The sequence below is a fragment of the Urocitellus parryii genome, chromosome 8 (assembly GCF_045843805.1).
Source record: "Urocitellus parryii isolate mUroPar1 chromosome 8, mUroPar1.hap1, whole genome shotgun sequence".
NCBI lineage: Eukaryota > Metazoa > Chordata > Mammalia > Rodentia > Sciuridae > Urocitellus > Urocitellus parryii.
In genome coordinates this window covers 119,047,408-119,065,866 of record NC_135538.1, presented here as the reverse complement: position 1 = coordinate 119,065,866, position 18,459 = coordinate 119,047,408, and the positions used below count along the sequence as shown (strand labels likewise).

Here is an 18,459-nt window from a genome sequence, read left to right as displayed (position 1 = left end):
TAATTTGAAGTGGTCTATTAGATATCCAAGAGACATCAAACCTAAATACAAGTCTGGAGTTGGGGGGAGAGATCCATGATGAAACTATATGTTTGGAAGTCATCAATGCATAAATGCTATCTGAAACCAAGAGACTCGATGTCCTTGACAACCCATTTTGGTTAGTAGAGGGTCAGGGTGAAGGCTTCACTGGAGTGAGTTTAAGTGAGATTGGGGACTAGAGGTAGAGCTCAGTGGTAGAGCATGTGCTTAGTATTTGTAAGGCCCTGGGTTGGATGAAAGTTACCTTGGAAGGACAGAAATTAGAGAAAGTAATAATAGACACCTTTAAGAAAATATTGTACCGTTAAAGAAAAAAAAAAGAAAAATTTTTTTGCTGTGGCAAAGGGGAGCAAAAAAATGGTGTGGTAGTTAACTATAGAGAGAGAGAGGATAAGAGAATAATTTTTGAAAGTTTGGAAACTGAACCTTACCAATACAAATATGTATTTGTATTTGATGCCAGGTCCTCACACATGCTACACACTTAAAGGCTAAAATTCTTCTTCTTTTTTTTTTTTTTCTTTTTTTTGGTACTGGGGATTGAACTCAAGAGTGCTTTACCACTGGGCTACATCCCCTGTACTTTTTCTTTTTTATTTTTAGACAGGATTTCTCTAAATTACTAAGGGCCTTGCTAAATTGCTGAGACTGGCCTTGAACTTGCTATCCTCCTACCTCAGCCTCCCAAGTTGCTGCAATTACAGGCATGTGTCACCATACCTGCTGCAAAGGCTAATATTCTTAACTGACTCCTGACAAATTTTCTGCCTTCACTGTCCAAAAAATGGACAAATAGTCATTTTATTTATCATTGTCAGCTACGTGCAGGTCCCCAAACACATGCTTTCACTGATCTGTTCACTGAACCTTATTTTGCACCCTCTCAAAATTTGGCTAAACTATAATTAGCTCTTCTTTTTCATTCTTTCGGTACAGGGGACTGAATCCAGTGGTGTTCTACCCTTGAGCTACATACTTAGCCCTTTTTATTTTGAGACAGTCTTGCTACATTACCCTGGCTGAACTTGGATTTGCAATCCTCCTGATTCAGCCTCCGGAGTTGCTAGGATTACAGGTGAGCACCACTGAGCCCGACTTCATATTTCTTAATGTTTTTTTCTAGAAGCACTTCTAAACTTCCCCAGGCAGACACATTTTATTTTTACTTCTATAATATTCTGTGCATATATTCAGAGTTTCAAAATATCGTTGTTGAATGATTTGTTGAACTAGCAGTAGGTCTAAATGGAGCCGAGGATTCTACAGTCAAGAACTAAGAGACAAAGGGTGAAAATAGTCCTGCAGTTTGTAAAATGAAACCCTCTATTGAAACCCGATAATAACAAGTATAAAAATCTATTCAAGAAAATTATAGGTTGTAAAATCAATTGTAAGTCTTAGTCTTCGGTTGCTGATATTTTGAAGATTAGGTCATTCCTAGCTTATCTTTGTTCAATGATTTGCATATATTATGCAAATAAACAGAACTACTCAAAGAATGCCTACGCCGCGGGTGTAGATGACACGCTCCCCTAGAACCTGGGATTGGCCTGTCTACCCACCTCATTTGCATGACGTGATTTAATAAATGGAAGGCCCCGCCCCTCTGAGGCCTTCACCTCTCGCGAAAGGACGCGTGAGTTGGGACTCTCCCCGGGTCTACGTAAGCCCCGCCCTCCGCTTGTAATCCCTCCGGTTCGTTCGCCGTCCTTTCTTTCTCCTCCGCTGAAAGGACCACAGGCCTTGCATCGTTTCCTTCCACTTTCAGCGTCCCTACGTCTCTCCGCTCCCATCTTTCTGCGGACGCACGACGCATGCCCCGCCTCTTTCTCCCACCATTCGTCGTGTAAATTCTGCGCCCCAACCGTCCGGCCGACCGGCGCCGCATTCCCGCCCCCTCTACACAACTCAACGGCCGACTCCGGGGGCCCGCCTCCTCAGCCAACCAGCGTCCTATCGTCTGTAAGTCCCTCCTCTTTATGCAAATAAGCTCTGCGAGCCCCGCACACTCTGCCCTTTTTTTTTTTTTAAATAAGGACTGCCCCAGAAGTAAAGAAGGTTAGGTTAGAAAGCGCCCCTCCCTTTATGCAAAACAGGGGGCGTGTCCAACCGCGGTGGGAGGCGGGAGGTGGGGGGGCGCTCCCGGGGGCGGCGGTTGCCCGGATGGGCCGTTAGTCGGAGCCCAGCCGCGGAGTGAGCGAGGGAGACGGGAGGAGCCGAACCCGGCGCCATCCGCCGCCATCCGCCCCCGCCCCACCGCCATCCCGCCCCGGGGAGCCCCTAAGTCCCGGTCCCGGACCCCCACGCACCCGGCCAGGTGAGTCTGGGCTAGTCGAGCGCTGACGCCCTTTTCCGGCGCGGGAGCGGAGGCGGCGGCGGCGGCGACAGCGGCGGCGGGCCGGGGGGAGGAGAAGCTGCCATTAGCCGCCGCCATTTTGTCTTCCTGCTGCCGGGCCTGGCTGCCCCTCCCCCTCCGGTACCTCTACCCCAGTACCGGCACCTCCAGCCCTTCTCTCAGGGCCTGCAGCCTGCCCCAACCCACTCACCGCCCTGGCTTCAGAGACCTACCCCAGCTCTTGAGCCCGAAACACTGTACCCTCTACTGCTCTTCTGCTCCTTTACCCGCATCTGTTAGCCCCCTCCCCGCCACCGCCGCCCTAGGTTGAGCCGCGCCCGACAGACCTCCTCTTGGAGGGTCTCTTTTCCATATTATGGGACCTCCCCCTCCCATTACCCGGTGCTCTGGTCCCCCTTAATTGGCCCCTTTGCGTCGAGTCACTCCCCCCTCTAGAACCTTGCTTTTATCCAGCATCTGCCTTCTACATTCCTCAGTTTCTTCTCTGCTTTTTCATTTTTCGTAGTAGACCTGTCCCCTTCTTTCTCCCCAACACCGTGTTTCTTTTTGGGTCGCTAGACACTATACCATTACTTTCTCCTCCGCATCCTTTCTCTGCCATTACTTCCATATATTATTTCCCACCTGTGTTTGTGTTAATATTTTTATTAGTTTTAGTCTGTTCTCTTTACATTTTTTTTCTTCTTATATTGATTTTCGCAGATTGGCTTCCTCCAGTACTACAGAGCAATAACCATTCTCTCATCTCTAGCCTGTCATAAAGTTCTCTCTCCCCCCCGATTTTGGCTTTCATCCTGGGCCTATCTACTTTCTCCTCACCATCTCCCATCTTTTTCCTTTACACTGTTCCCACCCACTCTAGATGGAGTTTGGCCTACTTGAGGAGCAGGGGCTATTAAGGAAAGAAATGACTGCTGATGGACATTTTTGAGGATAGGAAAATGAAGTTGATTCTTGGCTTGGCGTTCTGGTTACTGGCCCATGTTACAGGGTGTTCCCAAAGTAGCTTCTTAGTGCTTTGGATTTTTCTCAGTTCTTTCACAGTACTTTGGTTTACTCAGGTCTACACAGGGTAAGCCAGAGCCCACTAGTACTTTTTTGTGAAGGTAGACTTGTTCCCAGGAGCCAAGGTGGGCTCAAGTTTAGGAAAAGGTAGAGTGTTTCAAATAATTGGAGTTCTATAACATGAGAGATGTAGAGTCCAGGTTGTTCCATGAGAATCCTCTGGCACCAGCTCCCATTCTGGTGGAGCAAGCTCATAAAATCCTTAAACTCCCAGCATACCTTCCTACAAACGTTCCCAGATGGGACTTGAGATTTCTGGGAGTAGAACCTGGGGCACAGGGCCCTGGGGCATGATTTGGTAGCTGATGTCTAATAAATTGGTGATCTAAAGTTTTCTTTCTTTCATGGTGGAGTTGTACGCCTCTTTCTGGTTTTCTTTGCCACTTGGACTTGCTTGCCTCATTTGATTGTAGGTCTCTGAGATGATTTTGGTGGAGAAAAGGAATTATTACTTTTGGGAGTAATAAAGAGGCTGCTGCCCTTTCTAGATTGGCACAAAGGGCAGAGCATTAATACTGGGAAGATAACTAGATTTTTATTTGATTTTTTTTTTTTCCCCCCCTTGGCAGAAGGTATCAGGAGAAAGAAAACATGGCATTAGCACTATGTGGGAAATAAGTATATTGTGGTTGCTTAAAAAGAATGTGGAGTTTACATAGACTGGAGGAAAAGTCACTAAAGGGCCACATACCCGGGTCCCTAGTGAGAATGAAAGAAAACATCTACATTTCTGTTACAGTCTATGAAAAGGGTAGAGTCTGAGACACTGGTATCTGGCCCACAGGCTCCGGCACGTTTTGGGGGAGGTGCCTGAAGAACCCAACGTACTCAATGAGCTTCCAGCGCAATGTCCGATCGCTCGGGGCCGACTGCCAAGGGGAAGGATGGAAAGAAGTATTCCTCGCTCAACCTGTTTGATACTTATAAGGGCAAGTCCTTAGAGATCCAGAAACCCACTGGTGAGGGTCCTACAAAGTTGCTACTAATGGATGGAGGCTAGGCATGATTGGGGTATACATTTTAGAGCTCTTTGAAGAGGAATGGGTATAGTAGAGTAAAAGACCAGAGGAACACACTGGAAATCTCCCAGTTTTACCTTGAGTCCTGTAGAGGGTGTTGAGTTCTGGGTTAACACCAATTACCCTCCTACAAAGGCGTGTCTTTGGTTCCCTGTCTTTGGACACGTAAGAACTGGAGGAAAAGAATTGTGGATTTGGGGAAGTCTGGGGCCAGCTTGCTCCTCGCGGGCTCAGATCAGTCATCCCACATAGAGACAATAAATGTAATATATCTCAACGTTTTCAAGAGGCATTTTGGAGATTTTTATCAAGGGAAGGGATAGCTTCTAAGAGAAACTTGGAGTACATAGGAAACAGGCCTTTCAGGAAGTCTGAATAGAATCAGGTTGGGATGCTGTCAGATCTCCCATGTGAGATGTTTTTCACCCTCTCTCCACCTTTTCTTCAGTTGCCCCTCGCCATGGCCTGCAGAGTCTCGGGAAAGTTGCCATTGCCCGGCGTATGCCACCCCCAGCCAACCTTCCAAGCCTGAAAGCCGAGAACAAAGGCAATGACCCCAATGTCTCACTAGTGCCGAAAGACGGAACAGGATGGGCAAGCAAACAGGAGCAGTCCGACCCCAAGAGGTAGACAGAGGTTTGGGGGACCAAAGAGTGATGAGTATCTTAACTTTGAACTTAAAAGTGGATTGGGGTTTGGTTTGGTATAGTCCAGTCCCATGATAACCAGGAAAAAAAAAATGAAGGAGTCACCTTTTGAACCTATTCTGGGTTTCTGATTAGATACTAAGAAATGACACTGCCCATGGTGGTGTAGGTCTGTAATCCCAGTGATGAGTTCAAAGCCAGCCTCAGCAACTTAGTAAGACCCTGTCTCTAAATAGAATATAAAAAGGGGCTGGAGATGTGGTTAAGTGCTCTTGAGTTCAATCCCTTGTACCAAAAAAAAATTAAAAATGGTACTGTAAGCTCTTCGTTAGAGAAAAGAAACAGCTAACAGCCTATACAGGGTGGCAAAATTAATGGTAGTTTGTCCTAATATTTCTAAGTAATAGTATTGGACCTAGGGTCTGTCCTTACTTTCTACTAATGGGAGAAGTTGGAGAGGCATCTTGGGTTTTGGGTAACCTTTTTCTATTATCCCTTCAGTTCCGATGCCTCAACCGCTCAGCCGCCGGAATCGCAGCCACTGCCGGCTTCACAGACGCCTGCCTCCAACCAGCCGAAACGACCCCCAACAGTCCCCGAGGTATCTGGAGAACTAGAGGTGTTGGGAGGGAAATGGTTTCTATCTCCCCTAACCCATGTCATCATTTATCTTTTTTCTTAGAACACTCCTTCGGTTCCAAGCGGGGTAAAGTCCTGGGCACAAGCCAGCGTCACCCATGGAGCACATGGAGATGGTGAGTACAGAACTGTCAGGGAACTGTGTCTGAGCATCACAGGAGACAGGCACCCTTGACTGTGCCTTAAGTGTCCTTGGTGTCCTCGCTGAGTCTCTGTCCCTTGTATTCAGTTTCATGGGGCACATGAGGAAGTTTTAAATCTATCTTCTATGTGGGGGTAGTAGGGTTCTAGGACCTTCTTGTGGAATGATCAGCTATTTCAAAGAAGTGAATTTGAAGGCAGGAACCTCTTGGAGCCCTTTACTTTTATGGTGCATGCATCTTTAACAAATGTATCTGTCTTTTATCTGCACCTTCACCCCAACAGGTGGAAGGGCATCAAGCCTACTGTCGCGATTCTCTCGAGAGGAATTTCCGACCCTGCAGGCGGCTGGCGACCAGGACAAGGCTGCCAAGGAAAGGGAGTCTGCCGAACAGTCGTCTGGGCCAGGACCAAGCCTCCGCCCCCAAAGTGAGTGACTGCATAGTGGGAGTAAGTGGTTCCCTTCAGCCATGACATTGTTTATTCTGTCTCTGAGCTAAGTGATGGCTTATTCACCTTCCTCCCCATCATTTTCACTTTCCTTGGAACATAAACATGTCTTTTCTCCACCTTTGTCCAAAATGTAGATTCTACAACTTGGAGGGACGGAGGTGGGCGTGGCCCTGATGAGCTGGAGGGCCCGGACTCCAAACTTCATCATGGTCATGATCCCCGGGGTGGGCTGCAGCCTTCAGGCCCACCCCAGTTCCCTCCCTACCGCGGAATGATGCCGCCCTTTGTGAGTCTGGATTTTTTATTTTGGTTGCACTGAAAGCTAGTGTGTTAGGAATAAGGACTTGACCTTTGGAGGATGCAGTTACAAAGCAGGCAGCCAAAGAGAGGGTGGGTGGACAATAGCAGGTTTAAAGGACTGGCAGTCTATTTGTCCCTCTTGTCAGCTACTGTTGGGTCCTTTTGCAGATGTATCCCCCATACCTTCCGTTCCCTCCACCCTATGGACCCCAGGGGCCTTATCGATACCCTACTCCTGATGGGCCCAGGTAAGGAATCCCGGTCTGAGTTTGTGGTTGGGGGAAGGGGAAACCTCTGGGAAAAAGATGTTTTTTTAGCTAGGAGATATAGTCTTGTGTGTGGTTTTATAACACATCATCTTTTATCTTGTCCCATTTTTCTTTCAACACACAGCCGATTTCCCCGTGTGGCGGGCCCCCGGGGCTCAGGGCCACCAATGCGCCTTGTAGAGCCTGTGGGTCGGCCTTCTATTCTTAAAGAGGATAATCTCAAAGAATTTGACCAGTTGGACCAGGAAAATGATGATGGTTGGGCAGGTGAGTGAATATGAACAGTTAACTATTGGATCCTAAAAGGGATACCATGGGAGAACAGACATTGAACAGTAGAGAAAATATATGGAGAAAAACCAGGTCTTGGCAAAGTACAGAGAGCAGTGACAGTGACAAGACTTAAAGTTGATGAACATAAACCTCAGAGGGAGGGGCCAGTATTGATAATGTGTCTCATCATGTATTTCAGACCACTTCTTGTGTCCTAGGAACACATCTGAGATTGAAGAGCAGGACACTTGGATTACTACTCTTTATTTTTCTCTTCAGGGGCCCATGAGGAGGTCGACTACACTGAAAAGCTCAAGTTCAGTGATGAGGAAGATGGGCGAGACTCTGATGAGGAAGGAGCTGAGGGCCAGTAAGTTAGGACTATCAGGGGAAAGGAGGGAGCTTTTTTTTTTTTTTTTTTTTTTCTTTTTCTACACCTCATGGTAATATCCTCTCAGAGGAGTTGATTTGCAGCTGAATTTAATTTCATGTTCTGCTCACAGCAAGGATTCCCAATCAGCTGCTGGTGAGGAACGGCCTCCTGAAGCAGATGGCAAAAAGGGCACCTCCTCTGGCAGCGAACCGCCCCCTCTCAAGACCGCCTGGGCAGAGACCTCTCGGCCTCCAGAGACAGAGCCAGGGCCTCCTGCCCCAAAGCCTCCCCCACCCCCACCTCACCGGGGCCCCACCGGGAACTGGGGGCCCCCTGGGGACTACCCAGTGAGTGTCTACAATGAGGGTTGAAAAGGGTTAAATTGTGGGAGGTATCAGCTGAGTAATTGAAGCAGTAATAATGGAGGAAACGGAAGGGAAGTCTGAAAAAGGACTCTGTGAAGTTGAGGGTAATGGAGAATCTCTGGAAAGCTTGAGAAAATCCTGGGGAGTCTGGGAGAAAAATTGGGCTGCTAGTAAGGAAAAACAAGACCCCTGAATGCTTAGGTCTCCAAAGAAGAAAAGGAATGGGGGAAAAAAAGTGATTAGATTTGTTTCCACCCACAAAGGCCATTGACCCTGAGGCCTGACCCTGGCATCCTTTAATTGATTGTTCTGCTAAAGAGATGATAGAAAGGGCTGGGGATGTGGCTCAAATGGTAGCGTGCTCGCCTAGCATGTGTGAGGTGCTGGGTTCGATTCTCGGCACCACATAAAAATAAAAGATATTGTGTCCATCTAAAACTAAAAAATTAATATTAAAAAAAAAGAGAGATGATAGAAAGCCTAATGACTGACACCCCTGGCCTGCTGGGTCTGCCCATTGACAGGATCGTGGGGGTCCTCCCTGCAAACCCCCAGCACCTGAAGATGAGGATGAGGCATGGCGGCAGCGGCGAAAGCAGTCTTCATCTGAAATCTCCCTGGCAGTGGAGCGGGCCCGCCGTAGGCGAGAAGAGGAGGAGCGGCGCATGCAGGAAGAGCGCCGGGCAGCCTGTGCTGAGAAGCTCAAGCGACTGGATGAAAAGTTTGGGGCACCTGACAAACGGCTCAAAGCAGAGCCTGCTGCCCCACCTGCTGCCCCACCTGCCCCAGCTCCACCACCTGCAGGACCCAAAGAACTCCCTGCAAGTCCAGCTCCACCGCCGGCACCAGCCACAACACCAGAGAAAGAACCTGAAGAGCCAGCACAGGCCCCTCCTGCTCAGTCCACCCCCAGTCCAGGTGTGGTTCCAGTTCCCACTCTAGTGAGTGGTGGTGGCACTACCAGTAGCACCAGCAGTGGCAGCTTTGAAGCTAGCCCAGGTATGGAAAAGAGGATAGGTACTGCTAAGATCTTAAGGGTGCAGGGTAGTAGGGATGGAAGTGAAGTAGAAGTTATTTGTTTTGGTTTGTTTGTGTATGAGTGGTGGGGGGAAGTCCCATCATTTGCTCATCTATGAAAGGGAAAGCTCTAAAACTGCTTCTATAAGCCTAGAGTGGAGCAAGATTGAAGAAAGTTGTTTGGGTGATTTCATAGGCCATTAATAGCAGCAGTAGTGGCTCTTGAGGCCATAGTTTGTTTTTATGGGTTTTACATGGGATGGGCTTCAATACAGTGGGATTCGGTTGAATACCTCAGTCTCTGGAGAGAGCGAGCTACGTGAGTTGGCTGGAATTTCAGATCTTTTCTTGGACGGTCCTATTGCACTAGGTTACTCTGTTCTTTTCTCCAATGCAGTGGAACCACAACTGCCTTCAAAAGAGGGTCCTGAACCACCAGAAGAGATTCCTCCACCTACCACACCCCCAGCCCCAAAGGTGGAACCCAAGGGTGATGGGGTGGGTCCTACCCGACAGCCCCCCAGCCAGGGCTTGGGCTACCCCAAGTATCAGAAGTCATTGCCTCCTCGTTTCCAGCGGCAACAGCAGGTGAGATCAAGTTGGTTTTGCTAATTTTATCCATAAGTTGTCTTCTGGGTTCTTTGCCTTTGTTTGGGTCTCCTGTGTGACAGTTTCCATCTACTCCAGGTTTTTGTCAAACTTGTGCATTAACTTTTTTCTCTGCTGCTCCCTTCGTATGGGGGCTTTATAACCGCTTCCATCCCATCTTTTTTGTTCTTCCTCAGGAGCAGCTCCTGAAGCAGCAACAGCAGCAGCAATGGCAGCAGCATCAACAGGGGTCTGCCCCTCCTGCCCCAGTGCCCCCATCACCACCACAGCCTGTGACCCTGGGGGCTGTGCCAGCTCCGCAGGCTCCACCACCGCCCCCCAAGGCCCTGTACCCAGGTGCTCTGGGCCGGCCCCCACCCATGCCCCCAATGAACTTTGATCCTCGCTGGATGATGATTCCTCCTTATGTGGACCCTCGGCTCCTTCAGGGCCGGCCCCCACTGGACTTCTACCCTCCTGGTGTGCATCCTTCTGGTAAGGGGCCTTTGGAGGGGTGGTAAAACCCCTCAGTCCTAGGAAGTGTGGATATCAATGTCTCAATTTGTTGTGGCTGGAATGACAAGTAGGGGTGAGGGGAGTGCTTAACGGCAGAGATAGTTCTGTGTGAGAGTGGACTTGGGGAAGAAACAAATGTTGGGCCTTATTTGGCAAGGCTTTATTAGGGGGTTTGGTTCTTTCATATGACAACTGAGTGATTGTTCCTATTTCACAAGATTTACTGGTATGAAAGATGAAAGGTGCTGACTTAACAGAGAAGACTAGATCGGGGAGGTGGTTTTGAAGCGCTGGAAGTCCAGATGACACGAAATGATTTTGTTCTTTTTTTTGTTTACTCAGGCTTAGTTCCCCGAGAGCGCTCAGATAGCGGGGGTTCTAGCTCAGAGCCGTTTGAGCGTCATGCAGCCCCCCTCTTACGGGAACGGGGCACCCCACCAGTGGATCCAAAGTTGGCCTGGGTAGGAGATGTCTTCACCACCACACCCACTGACCCTCGCCCGCTTACTTCACCTCTGCGCCAGGCTGCAGATGAGGAAGACAAGGGATTGAGGTGAGTCTTGTTAATGAGGAATGAGTGAGTTCCTAGTTAAAGGGCCTGGGTCTAGGGAAAAGGTACTGTGGATTATTGGTGAGATGATGAACATAAAAGGAATATTTAGCTCATATTAAGGTGTTCTCTTTCCCCACCCAATTCTTGTTTTCCTCACCCTGAGATACTTCATTCTTTTTCTGTCTCCCTTTTAGGAGCGAGACTCCTCCAATACCTCCTCCACCACCTTATCTGGCCAGTTATCCAGGCTTTCCTGAGAACGGAGCCCCTGGGCCCCCAATTTCTCGTTTCCCTCTGGAGGAGCCAACTCCCCCAGGGCCCCACCCACTCCCCTGGCCCCCAGGCAATGATGAAGCTGCCAAGATACAAGCTCCACCACCCAAGAAGGAACCCCCCAAGGAGGAGACTCCACAGCTGACAGGGCTGGAAGGTCGAAAGCCTGCCCGTGGAGTTGGAGGGGGAGGCCAAGGCCCCCCACCACCACGCAGAGAGAGTCGTACCGAGACCCGCTGGGGCCCTCGCCCAGGTAGCAGTCGTCGAGGAATCCCTCCAGAGGATCCAGGGGCCCCTCCCCGCCGGGCTGGGCCTATAAAGAAACCACCACCACCTGCAAAAGTGGAAGAGCTGCCTCCTAAATCCCTGGAACAGGGGGATGACTCCTCCAAACCCCCAAAACCAGACCCACTCAAGACAGCTAAGGGGAAAATGGTCCCCAAGGAGACCCCACCCAGTGGGAATCTTTCCCCTGCACCAAGGCTTCGGAGGGATTATTCATATGAGAGAGTGGGTCCTACCTCTTGCCGGGGTCGGGGCCGAGGCGAGTATTTTGCCAGAGGGAGGGGTTTTCGGGGGACCTATGGGGGACGGGGACGGGGAGCCCGAAGCCGAGAGTTCCGCAGTTACCGGGAGTTTCGTGGAGATGATGGGCGTGGAGCTGGGACTGGAGGACCAAACCACCCTGCTCCTCCCCGAGGCCGCACTGCTAGTGAGACACGAAGTGAGGGTTCAGAGTATGAAGAAATTCCTAAGCGGCGCCGGCAGCGTGGCTCAGAAACAGGCAGTGAGACCCATGAGAGTGACCTGGCTCCCTCAGACAAAGAGGCTCCCCCACCTAAGGAGGGAGTACTCACCCAGGTCCCTCTTGCTCACCCACCACCAGGAGCCCCCCCTTCACCTGCCCCTGCCCGTTTTTCCACTGCCCGGGGTGGACGTGTTTTCACTCCAAGAGGGGTGCCCTCACGGCGTGGCCGAGGGGGAGGGCGGCCCCCTCCTCCTGTTTGCCCAGGCTGGAGTCCTCCATCCAAGTCCTTGGTTCCAAAGAAACCTCCAACAGGTCCTTTACCTCCGAGTAAGGAGCCTTTGAAAGAGAAGCTGATTCCAGGACCTCTGTCTCCCATGGCCCGGGGAGGCAACAGTGGAGTAGGCAACATGGGTATAGGTGTGGAAGATGGGGAACGACCCCGAAGGAGGAGGCATGGAAGGGCTCAGCAGCAGGACAAACCACCTCGGTTCCGGAGGCTGAAACAGGAACGAGAGAATGCTGCCAGAGGGGCTGAGGGCAAGCCCTCTTCCCTAGCCCTTCCAGCCTCCACTCCTGGACCTGAGGAAGCCTTGGCAACAGTCACAGTGCCCCCTCCACCTCGTCGGGCAGCGGCCAAGTCTCCTGATCTGTCAAACCAGAACTCAGACCAAGCCAATGAGGAATGGGAGACTGCATCAGAGAGCAGTGACTTTGCTAGTGAGCGTCGTGGTGACAAGGAGGCTCCCCCACCAGCAATTCTGACCCCCAAAGCTGTGGGAACTCCTGGGGGTGGTACTGGTGGGGCTGGACCAGGCATTTCAACCATGTCCCGTGGAGATCTGAGCCAGAGGGCCAAGGATTTGAGCAAGCGGAGCTTCTCAAGTCAGAGGCCAGGAATGGATCGGCAGAACCGCCGACCAGGCCCCGGGGGCAAGACTGGCAGTGGAAGTGGAAGCAGTGGAGGTGGTGGTGGAGGTCCAGGGGGAAGGACCGGCCCAGGACGAGGGGACAAGAGGAGCTGGCCCTCTCCCAAAAACCGAAGGTGTGTACAGGTTGGAGTTTATTCTTAAGGTGGAAAAAAGTGGGAGAAAGTCCCCGGGGAAGGTGAGGGTAGGTACAGGCAGTCTGTGGGCACATGGACTCAAAATTAGAAAAGCATTAGGGTTCCATGGTCAACTAAGGTGCCTGATTACTAGTACTCCACATCTTGTTTCTTGCTTTTAACTACACAGATCCAAACATGAAAAATCCTTAGAGGGACATAACAAAAGGACAGGTTTTAATGGGAAAAAATTGAAAAATAGAAGTGTATAGAAAAACAGTTTAGTGAACCTTGGGAACTGATGCTCTTTTCTCTTCAGCCGTCCCCCAGAGGAGCGTCCTCCAGGACTCCCCCTGCCTCCCCCACCCCCTAGCAGTTCGGCTGTCTTCCGCCTGGACCAAGTTATCCACAGCAACCCTGCTGGCATCCAACAGGCTCTGGCCCAGCTTAGCAGCCGCCAAGGAAACATAACAGCACCAGGGGGGCACCCAAGGCCTAAACCTGGGCCTCCCCAAGCCCTTCAGGGCTCCTCCCCTCGGCCCCCAACCCGATATGACCCCCAGAGGGCCACCAACAGTGTCAGTTCTGGTAAGCTGGAGAGGGTACTGGGTGGGAATGTTTCTATCCCCAGAGAAGGTCAGGTGCTGAAGTGGGAAGAGTGGCCTGGGGGCCCTGCTGCTGGGTGTCTTCATTGAGCAAGGGTGGAAGGATTGGGGGGAACAGTAGGGAGCTAGGGTCAGTGATAGTGAGGCAGATGCTGACAGTTTTCCCCTTTTCCCCAGACCCCCACTTCGAGGAGCCAGGGCCGATGGTGAGGGGGGTGGGCGGGACTCCCCGGGACTCTGCCGGGGTTAATCCCTTCCCCCCCAAACGGCGGGAGCGACCTCCCCGAAAACTGGAGCTGCTGCAGGAGGTGAGGGATGGGGCTGGAGATTGGGCTTTGCTGCACTTTCACTTTGAAGGTTCTTGGTTATATTTCTCCACTCTTTGCTATTCCCATATTCTTACTCAAAATTCTCACTAGTAGTTAACTGTTTGTTTCCCGTGTGTCTTCATTGTTGCCCCAATGCCTCACTCTGTCCTGGCTTCCTATATTCCCCAGTTCCTACCCAATTCGTGTTTTGCTTCTGGCCTTTCTCCATCTTTAGGAATCTCTGCCAGCTTCTCATACCTCTGGAATCCTGCCCTCAAAGCCTGAGGTCCCGGGCCCTCAGGGAGAATCCAGAGATGCAGGCACAGAGGCCCTGACCCCCCACATCTGGGATCGTTTACATACTGGTGAGTGAAGCTGAATGAAGGAAGGAGCTGGTAAAGTGGTGAGAGTGAGTTGGCTTTGGAACTGTCTTCTCACTGCCTGCATCCTGGTTGGTGCTCTCCTCCAGCCACCAGCCGAAAGAGTTACCGGCCCGGCTCCATGGAGCCCTGGATGGAGCCCCTGAGTCCATTTGAGGATGTGGCTGGCACAGAGGTGTGTGAGGATGGGAGGGAGTTGCTGAGTTGGGATCTTGTCTGAATATTGGCCATATTTCCCCCACCTGTTCTGGGTCAAGTCTGGGGCTGTTCTCACATGGTTATCTCCTTAAATTTGTATGTGTGCATCAGTCAGGTATCAGGATGCTCTTTACCTTGATTTAACTAGCTCCTTCTCCGCTCCTCTCAGATGAGTCAGTCTGACAGTGGGGTGGACCTGAGTGGGGATTCTCAGGTGTCATCAGGTCCCTGCAGCCAGCGAAGTTCCCCTGATGGAGGACTCAAGGGGGCAGCAGAGGGACCCCCCAAGCGGCCTGGAGGCCCCTCACCCCTGAATGCTGTTCCTGGTGAGGGTCCACCTGGCTCTGAACCCTCTGAACCTCCTAGGAGACGGCCACCTGCCCCCCATGATGGGGACAGAAAGGTAAAAGACCAAAGGAAAAGATAAGAATGTTTCAAGTAATCTTTTACTTTGGCTTTCCCTTTATCCCTCTTCTGGGTGTTCTGGGAATTCCCTGATTTGGGTTCCCTTTCCTCCCTACACCTTCACTTTACTATGTTCTGCAACTCAGGAGCTGCCCAGGGAGCAGCCTCTGCCCCCTGGCCCCATAGGCACAGAACGAACACAGCGTACGGACCGAGGCCCAGAGCCTGGCCCCCTCCGGCCATCCCATCGACCTGGCCAAGCAGTCCAGTTTGGAACTAGTGACAAGGTGTGTGTGAACTAGACCTGGGAATCTTCCTATGTTGGAAGGAGAGAGGAGGGTCTAGAGATAGGACATGGAAAACATGTCTGAATCACAGGATGCTCTCCTGCCTTATTATCACAGGACTCGGACCTGCGCCTAGTGGTAGGAGATAGTTTAAAAGCAGAGAAGGAGCTAACAGCATCAGTTGCCGAGGTAGGTGGAGAATTTAGTAGGAAGACCCAACATTTCTGGTGAAAATTTCTGAGAGTGACCTGGGTCTTTCCAGGACATTGGGCATTCTTCTTGACAAGTTTTCTCCTGCCCAGGCCATTCCAATTTCCAGAGACTGGGAGCTACTCCCCAGTGCTTCTGCCTCAGCTGAGCCACAATCCAAGAGCCTGGGTTCTGGGCACTGTGGCCCAGAGCCTAGTTCCTCAGGCCAGCGCCTATATCCTGAGGTCTTCTATGGCAGCCCTGGGCCTCCCAGTTCCCAGGTAAGCCCCAATTTTCATCCTGTGTGCCCTTGAAAGAATCTACTCTGCCTGTTGTTTCTTCTAATCAGACCTAATTTGTGTAATTGTAAAACACTATTTCCTTGATATTCTATTTCTCTCCTTTTTAAGCTGCTGCAGTCAGGGGATGGGTTAGCTTTCTTGACCAGATATAATTGGAGCAATTTCAAACCTGCCTTTTCTCTAGCAGGTCTCTGGGGGAGCCATGGACTCTCAGTTACATCCCAATAATGGAGGCTTCCGCCCTGGGACACCCTCACTTCACCCTTACAGGTAAGACCTGTGGACCTCAGAATAAAGTTGAGATAGATTTCAGGGAAAAGAAGAGCAGTTTTGGGTTCTAGAGTGTTTTCTGGATTTAGGCGTTACTGAGATTAAGAGTAAATAACTGGCTTCTTAACACCATTCCTTCCCTGATGTCTTTTCAGGTCACAGCCCCTATACCTACCCCCAGGCCCAGCTCCTCCCTCGGCCCTGCTCTCTGGGGTAGCACTCAAGGGCCAGTTTCTGGATTTCTCAGCACTGCAAGCAACAGAACTGGGGAAGTTGCCAGCTGGAGGAGTTCTCTACCCTCCACCTTCCTTTCTTTACTCTCCAGCTTTCTGCCCCAGCCCTTTGCCTGACCCACCTTTGCTTCAGGTAAGAGGTGGGCAGGTGCTAGGGGTGGGGGGAATGTTTAGGGGAGTTGACATACTTCTCCCTGTTCCCTAACAGGTACGCCAGGACCTGCCATCCCCTTCGGATTTTTATTCTGCTCCTCTGCAGCCTGGTGGCCAAAGTGGCTTCCTTCCTTCAGGGGCCCCTGCACAGCAGGTACCTTTTATCTTCCCACTCCCCCTTTATTCTTTATCTAGTCACTAGGTTTTTTATTTTCCAAAATGACTTCCTGACTCAACGTACACACTCGGCATTTTTGTTACAGATGCTTCTACCCATGGTAGATTCACAGCTGCCTGTGGTGAATTTTGGCTCCCTGCCGCCAGCACCACCTCCTGCCCCACCCCCACTTTCCTTGTTACCTGTGGGCCCCGCTCTGCAGCCTCCCAGCCTGGCTGTGCGGCCCCCACCTGCTACTCGGGTGCTGCCTTCACCTGCCAGGCCCTTCCCCCCTAGCTTGGGGCGAGCAGAGGTAAAGTACAGCAAGTGAGGCACTCCCAAGTTTAGGGGCAGGGATTCTCTGTCTTAAGATGAAAGGGTTGATGGGTGGAGGCTCAGGAATTCTTTACCTTCAGCTTCATCCAGTGGAACTAAAGCCCTTCCAGGATTATCGGAAATTAAGCAGCAGCCTTGGGGGACCTGGCTCATCTCGTACTCCCCCATCTGGAAGGTAATCACAAATTGGAATGCAGACTCCCTATCTCCAAGGATTTGGCTTTCTTTGGAGTCAGGGAAAATCCTAAACTTACCTTAAACACGCTTCCTCCCTCAGGTCCTTCCCTGGTCTCAATTCCCGTCTCAAGGCCCCACCTTCCACCTACAGCGGAGTGTTCCGCACCCAGCGCATCGACCTCTACCAGCAGGTGAAGAAACTCTTGTGGCCTCCGGTCTAAATTCAAGAGTTGCCACCTGAGTTCCTGACCTAACCACCTGTCCCTTAGGCCTCCCCACCGGATGCCCTGCGCTGGATGCCGAAGCCTTGGGAGCGAACAGGGCCACCTTCTCGAGAAGGGCCTTCCAGAAGGGCAGAAGAGCCTGGGTCCCGAGGGGACAAGGAGCCTGAATTGCCCCCACCCCGCTGAGGGAGTTCCTCTTGCCCCCACCCCACCCCCCGGGGCTTGTATATAGATTATAAATATATAAGGGGGAAAGGGGTGGGTGGGGAGGGGTTGTGGGGCTGGAGCCTCGCTTCCCCTCCTCCCCCTTCCCCTGGTCCCCTATCCCTGGGGCCGTTTGTTAAAAAAGAATAATAAAATGATTAAAAAAATATATTTCCAAGTGACTTGGGGGATGGGTATGTTTGGTTATAATACTTTTAACAGCATGGTGTTAGAGTGTAGCTTCATTAATATGTCTGGGCTTAGTGCAGTGGCACACGCCTGTAATCCCAGCGGCTTGGGAGACAGTCAGGAATATAAAGTAAGCCTCAACAATGGTGAGGCTAAGCAACTCAGTGAGACCCCCGTCTCTAAAATAACAAAAGTGGGCTTGGGATGTGGCTCAATTGTCAAGTGCCCCCAAGTTCAATCCTTGGTACCCAAAAAAAGACCATGTCTGAGAGGGACTAGGGATAAGCTCAGTTGGTAGAGGCCCTGGGTTCAATCCCAGCACATAACACACAAAACAATCTTTTTGAGTGTTTTGCTTTTGTGGTTTTGGCATGGGGCTCCACAGAAGCTGCAGAGCTAATGACCTGTCCTTAATGTTCAATGATTTCTATTGGTCTAGCATGAAGCTAGTTAAAAGGGAAAGGGACATCAACTACATCTCAAAAGGAATGGCAAAGAATGCAGATATCTTCAATATCCAAGTACATTAACAACTAGCTTTTTGAGTTTTGACAGCCTAGGTCCAGCATGACCAAACCTGAATTTCATTGGGGCATCACATGTAGGTTATGCTTCAAGAGTACTTGGGTCCAAAGCCTAGTGTACACTTCCATCTCAAGACCTTGGTGTTTTTGTTTGCATGTAAAATTAGTCTTCTTGCCCAGCTGCTTGGTGGCATGTCCCTATAAATTCTAGCTATGTGGGGGGCTGAGGAGGAGGATACAAGTTCTGAGCCCAGCTTTAGTGATTTAGCAAGACCCTATCTTTAAAAAAAAAAAAGTTGGGATACAGCTTGATTACAAAGCCTGGCTGGGTTCAATCCCTAATACAGGAGATGTTTCTGCAGAAAAAGCTAACCTTCAAAACAATCTTACAAAGCTAGGGATGTGGTTCAGTGGTCTAGTGCTTGCCTAGCATGCATAAGGCCCAAGATCAATCCCCAGTACTACAAAATAAACAGGCTTACACATTATGTGCTGCATGACTGAGTACATATGCTCACTGGGACAATTACAAGCTGTTTCTATAAAGTTGGGTTCCTAGGAAATACTAGATTTTTAAAAAACATACAAAATAAGGGACTTGAAATACTTAGAGACAATTTGGAGACAAGAGCCAGGAAA

General features: G+C 50.5%; 2 protein-coding genes and 1 non-coding gene across 5 annotated transcripts in view; 2 read left to right on the top strand and 1 right to left on the bottom strand.

The window, feature by feature from the left end:
- Nucleotides 1-2,460, bottom strand: part of Atp6v1g2 (ATPase H+ transporting V1 subunit G2) — a 64,596-nt gene extending 62,136 nt beyond the window's left edge. Inside the window, exon 1 of the mRNA XM_026415456.2 lies at nt 2,352-2,460. The gene's annotated coding sequence lies outside the window, so the exon portion shown is untranslated. The remainder of the gene's footprint in view (nt 1-2,351) is intronic.
- Prrc2a (proline rich coiled-coil 2A) lies at nt 1,706-17,177 on the top strand. 3 transcript variants are annotated; one of them, XM_077802054.1, is made up of 31 exons: nt 1,706-2,004; nt 4,248-4,422; nt 4,931-5,108; nt 5,631-5,730; nt 5,812-5,884; nt 6,195-6,338; nt 6,497-6,648; nt 6,831-6,910; nt 7,056-7,198; nt 7,484-7,574; nt 7,708-7,924; nt 8,467-8,941; nt 9,357-9,547; nt 9,745-10,042; nt 10,406-10,616; nt 10,811-12,679; nt 12,999-13,267; nt 13,462-13,592; nt 13,828-13,957; nt 14,062-14,147; nt 14,340-14,573; nt 14,722-14,862; nt 14,980-15,051; nt 15,165-15,332; nt 15,538-15,623; nt 15,779-15,989; nt 16,065-16,163; nt 16,273-16,479; nt 16,583-16,677; nt 16,780-16,870; nt 16,949-17,177. In XM_077802054.1, exons 2-31 carry the CDS (start codon nt 4,311-4,313, stop codon nt 17,087-17,089), a joined length of 6,495 nt encoding a protein of 2,164 aa, XP_077658180.1. In that variant the 5' UTR covers nt 1,706-2,004; nt 4,248-4,310; the 3' UTR covers nt 17,090-17,177. The 3 variants fall into 3 exon arrangements, with proteins under 3 accessions (XP_077658180.1, XP_077658181.1, XP_077658179.1); XM_077802055.1 differs by lacking the exon at nt 1,706-2,004 and adding an exon at nt 2,187-2,359 and having other exon boundaries at nt 15,541-15,623; XM_077802053.1 differs by lacking the exon at nt 1,706-2,004 and adding an exon at nt 2,187-2,359.
- On the top strand, nt 4,605-4,734 carry LOC144256749 (small nucleolar RNA SNORA38). Its single transcript, XR_013344236.1, has one exon. It is a non-coding gene; the product is annotated as a small nucleolar RNA SNORA38 (small nucleolar RNA).
- Nucleotides 17,178-18,459: the final 1,282 nt, after the last annotated feature.

Bases quoted from the DNA above. Each gene is read 5' to 3' on its own strand.
- Prrc2a (XM_077802054.1), top strand. From the start codon at position 4,311: ATGTCCGATCGCTCGGGGCCGACTGCCAAGGGGAAGGATGGAAAGAAG. The intron at 5,731-5,811 runs GTATCTGGAGAA...CTTTTTTCTTAG, and splicing joins GACCCCCAACAGTCCCCGAG to AACACTCCTTCGGTTCCAAG. The intron at 16,871-16,948 runs GTGAAGAAACTC...CCTGTCCCTTAG, and splicing joins GCATCGACCTCTACCAGCAG to GCCTCCCCACCGGATGCCCT.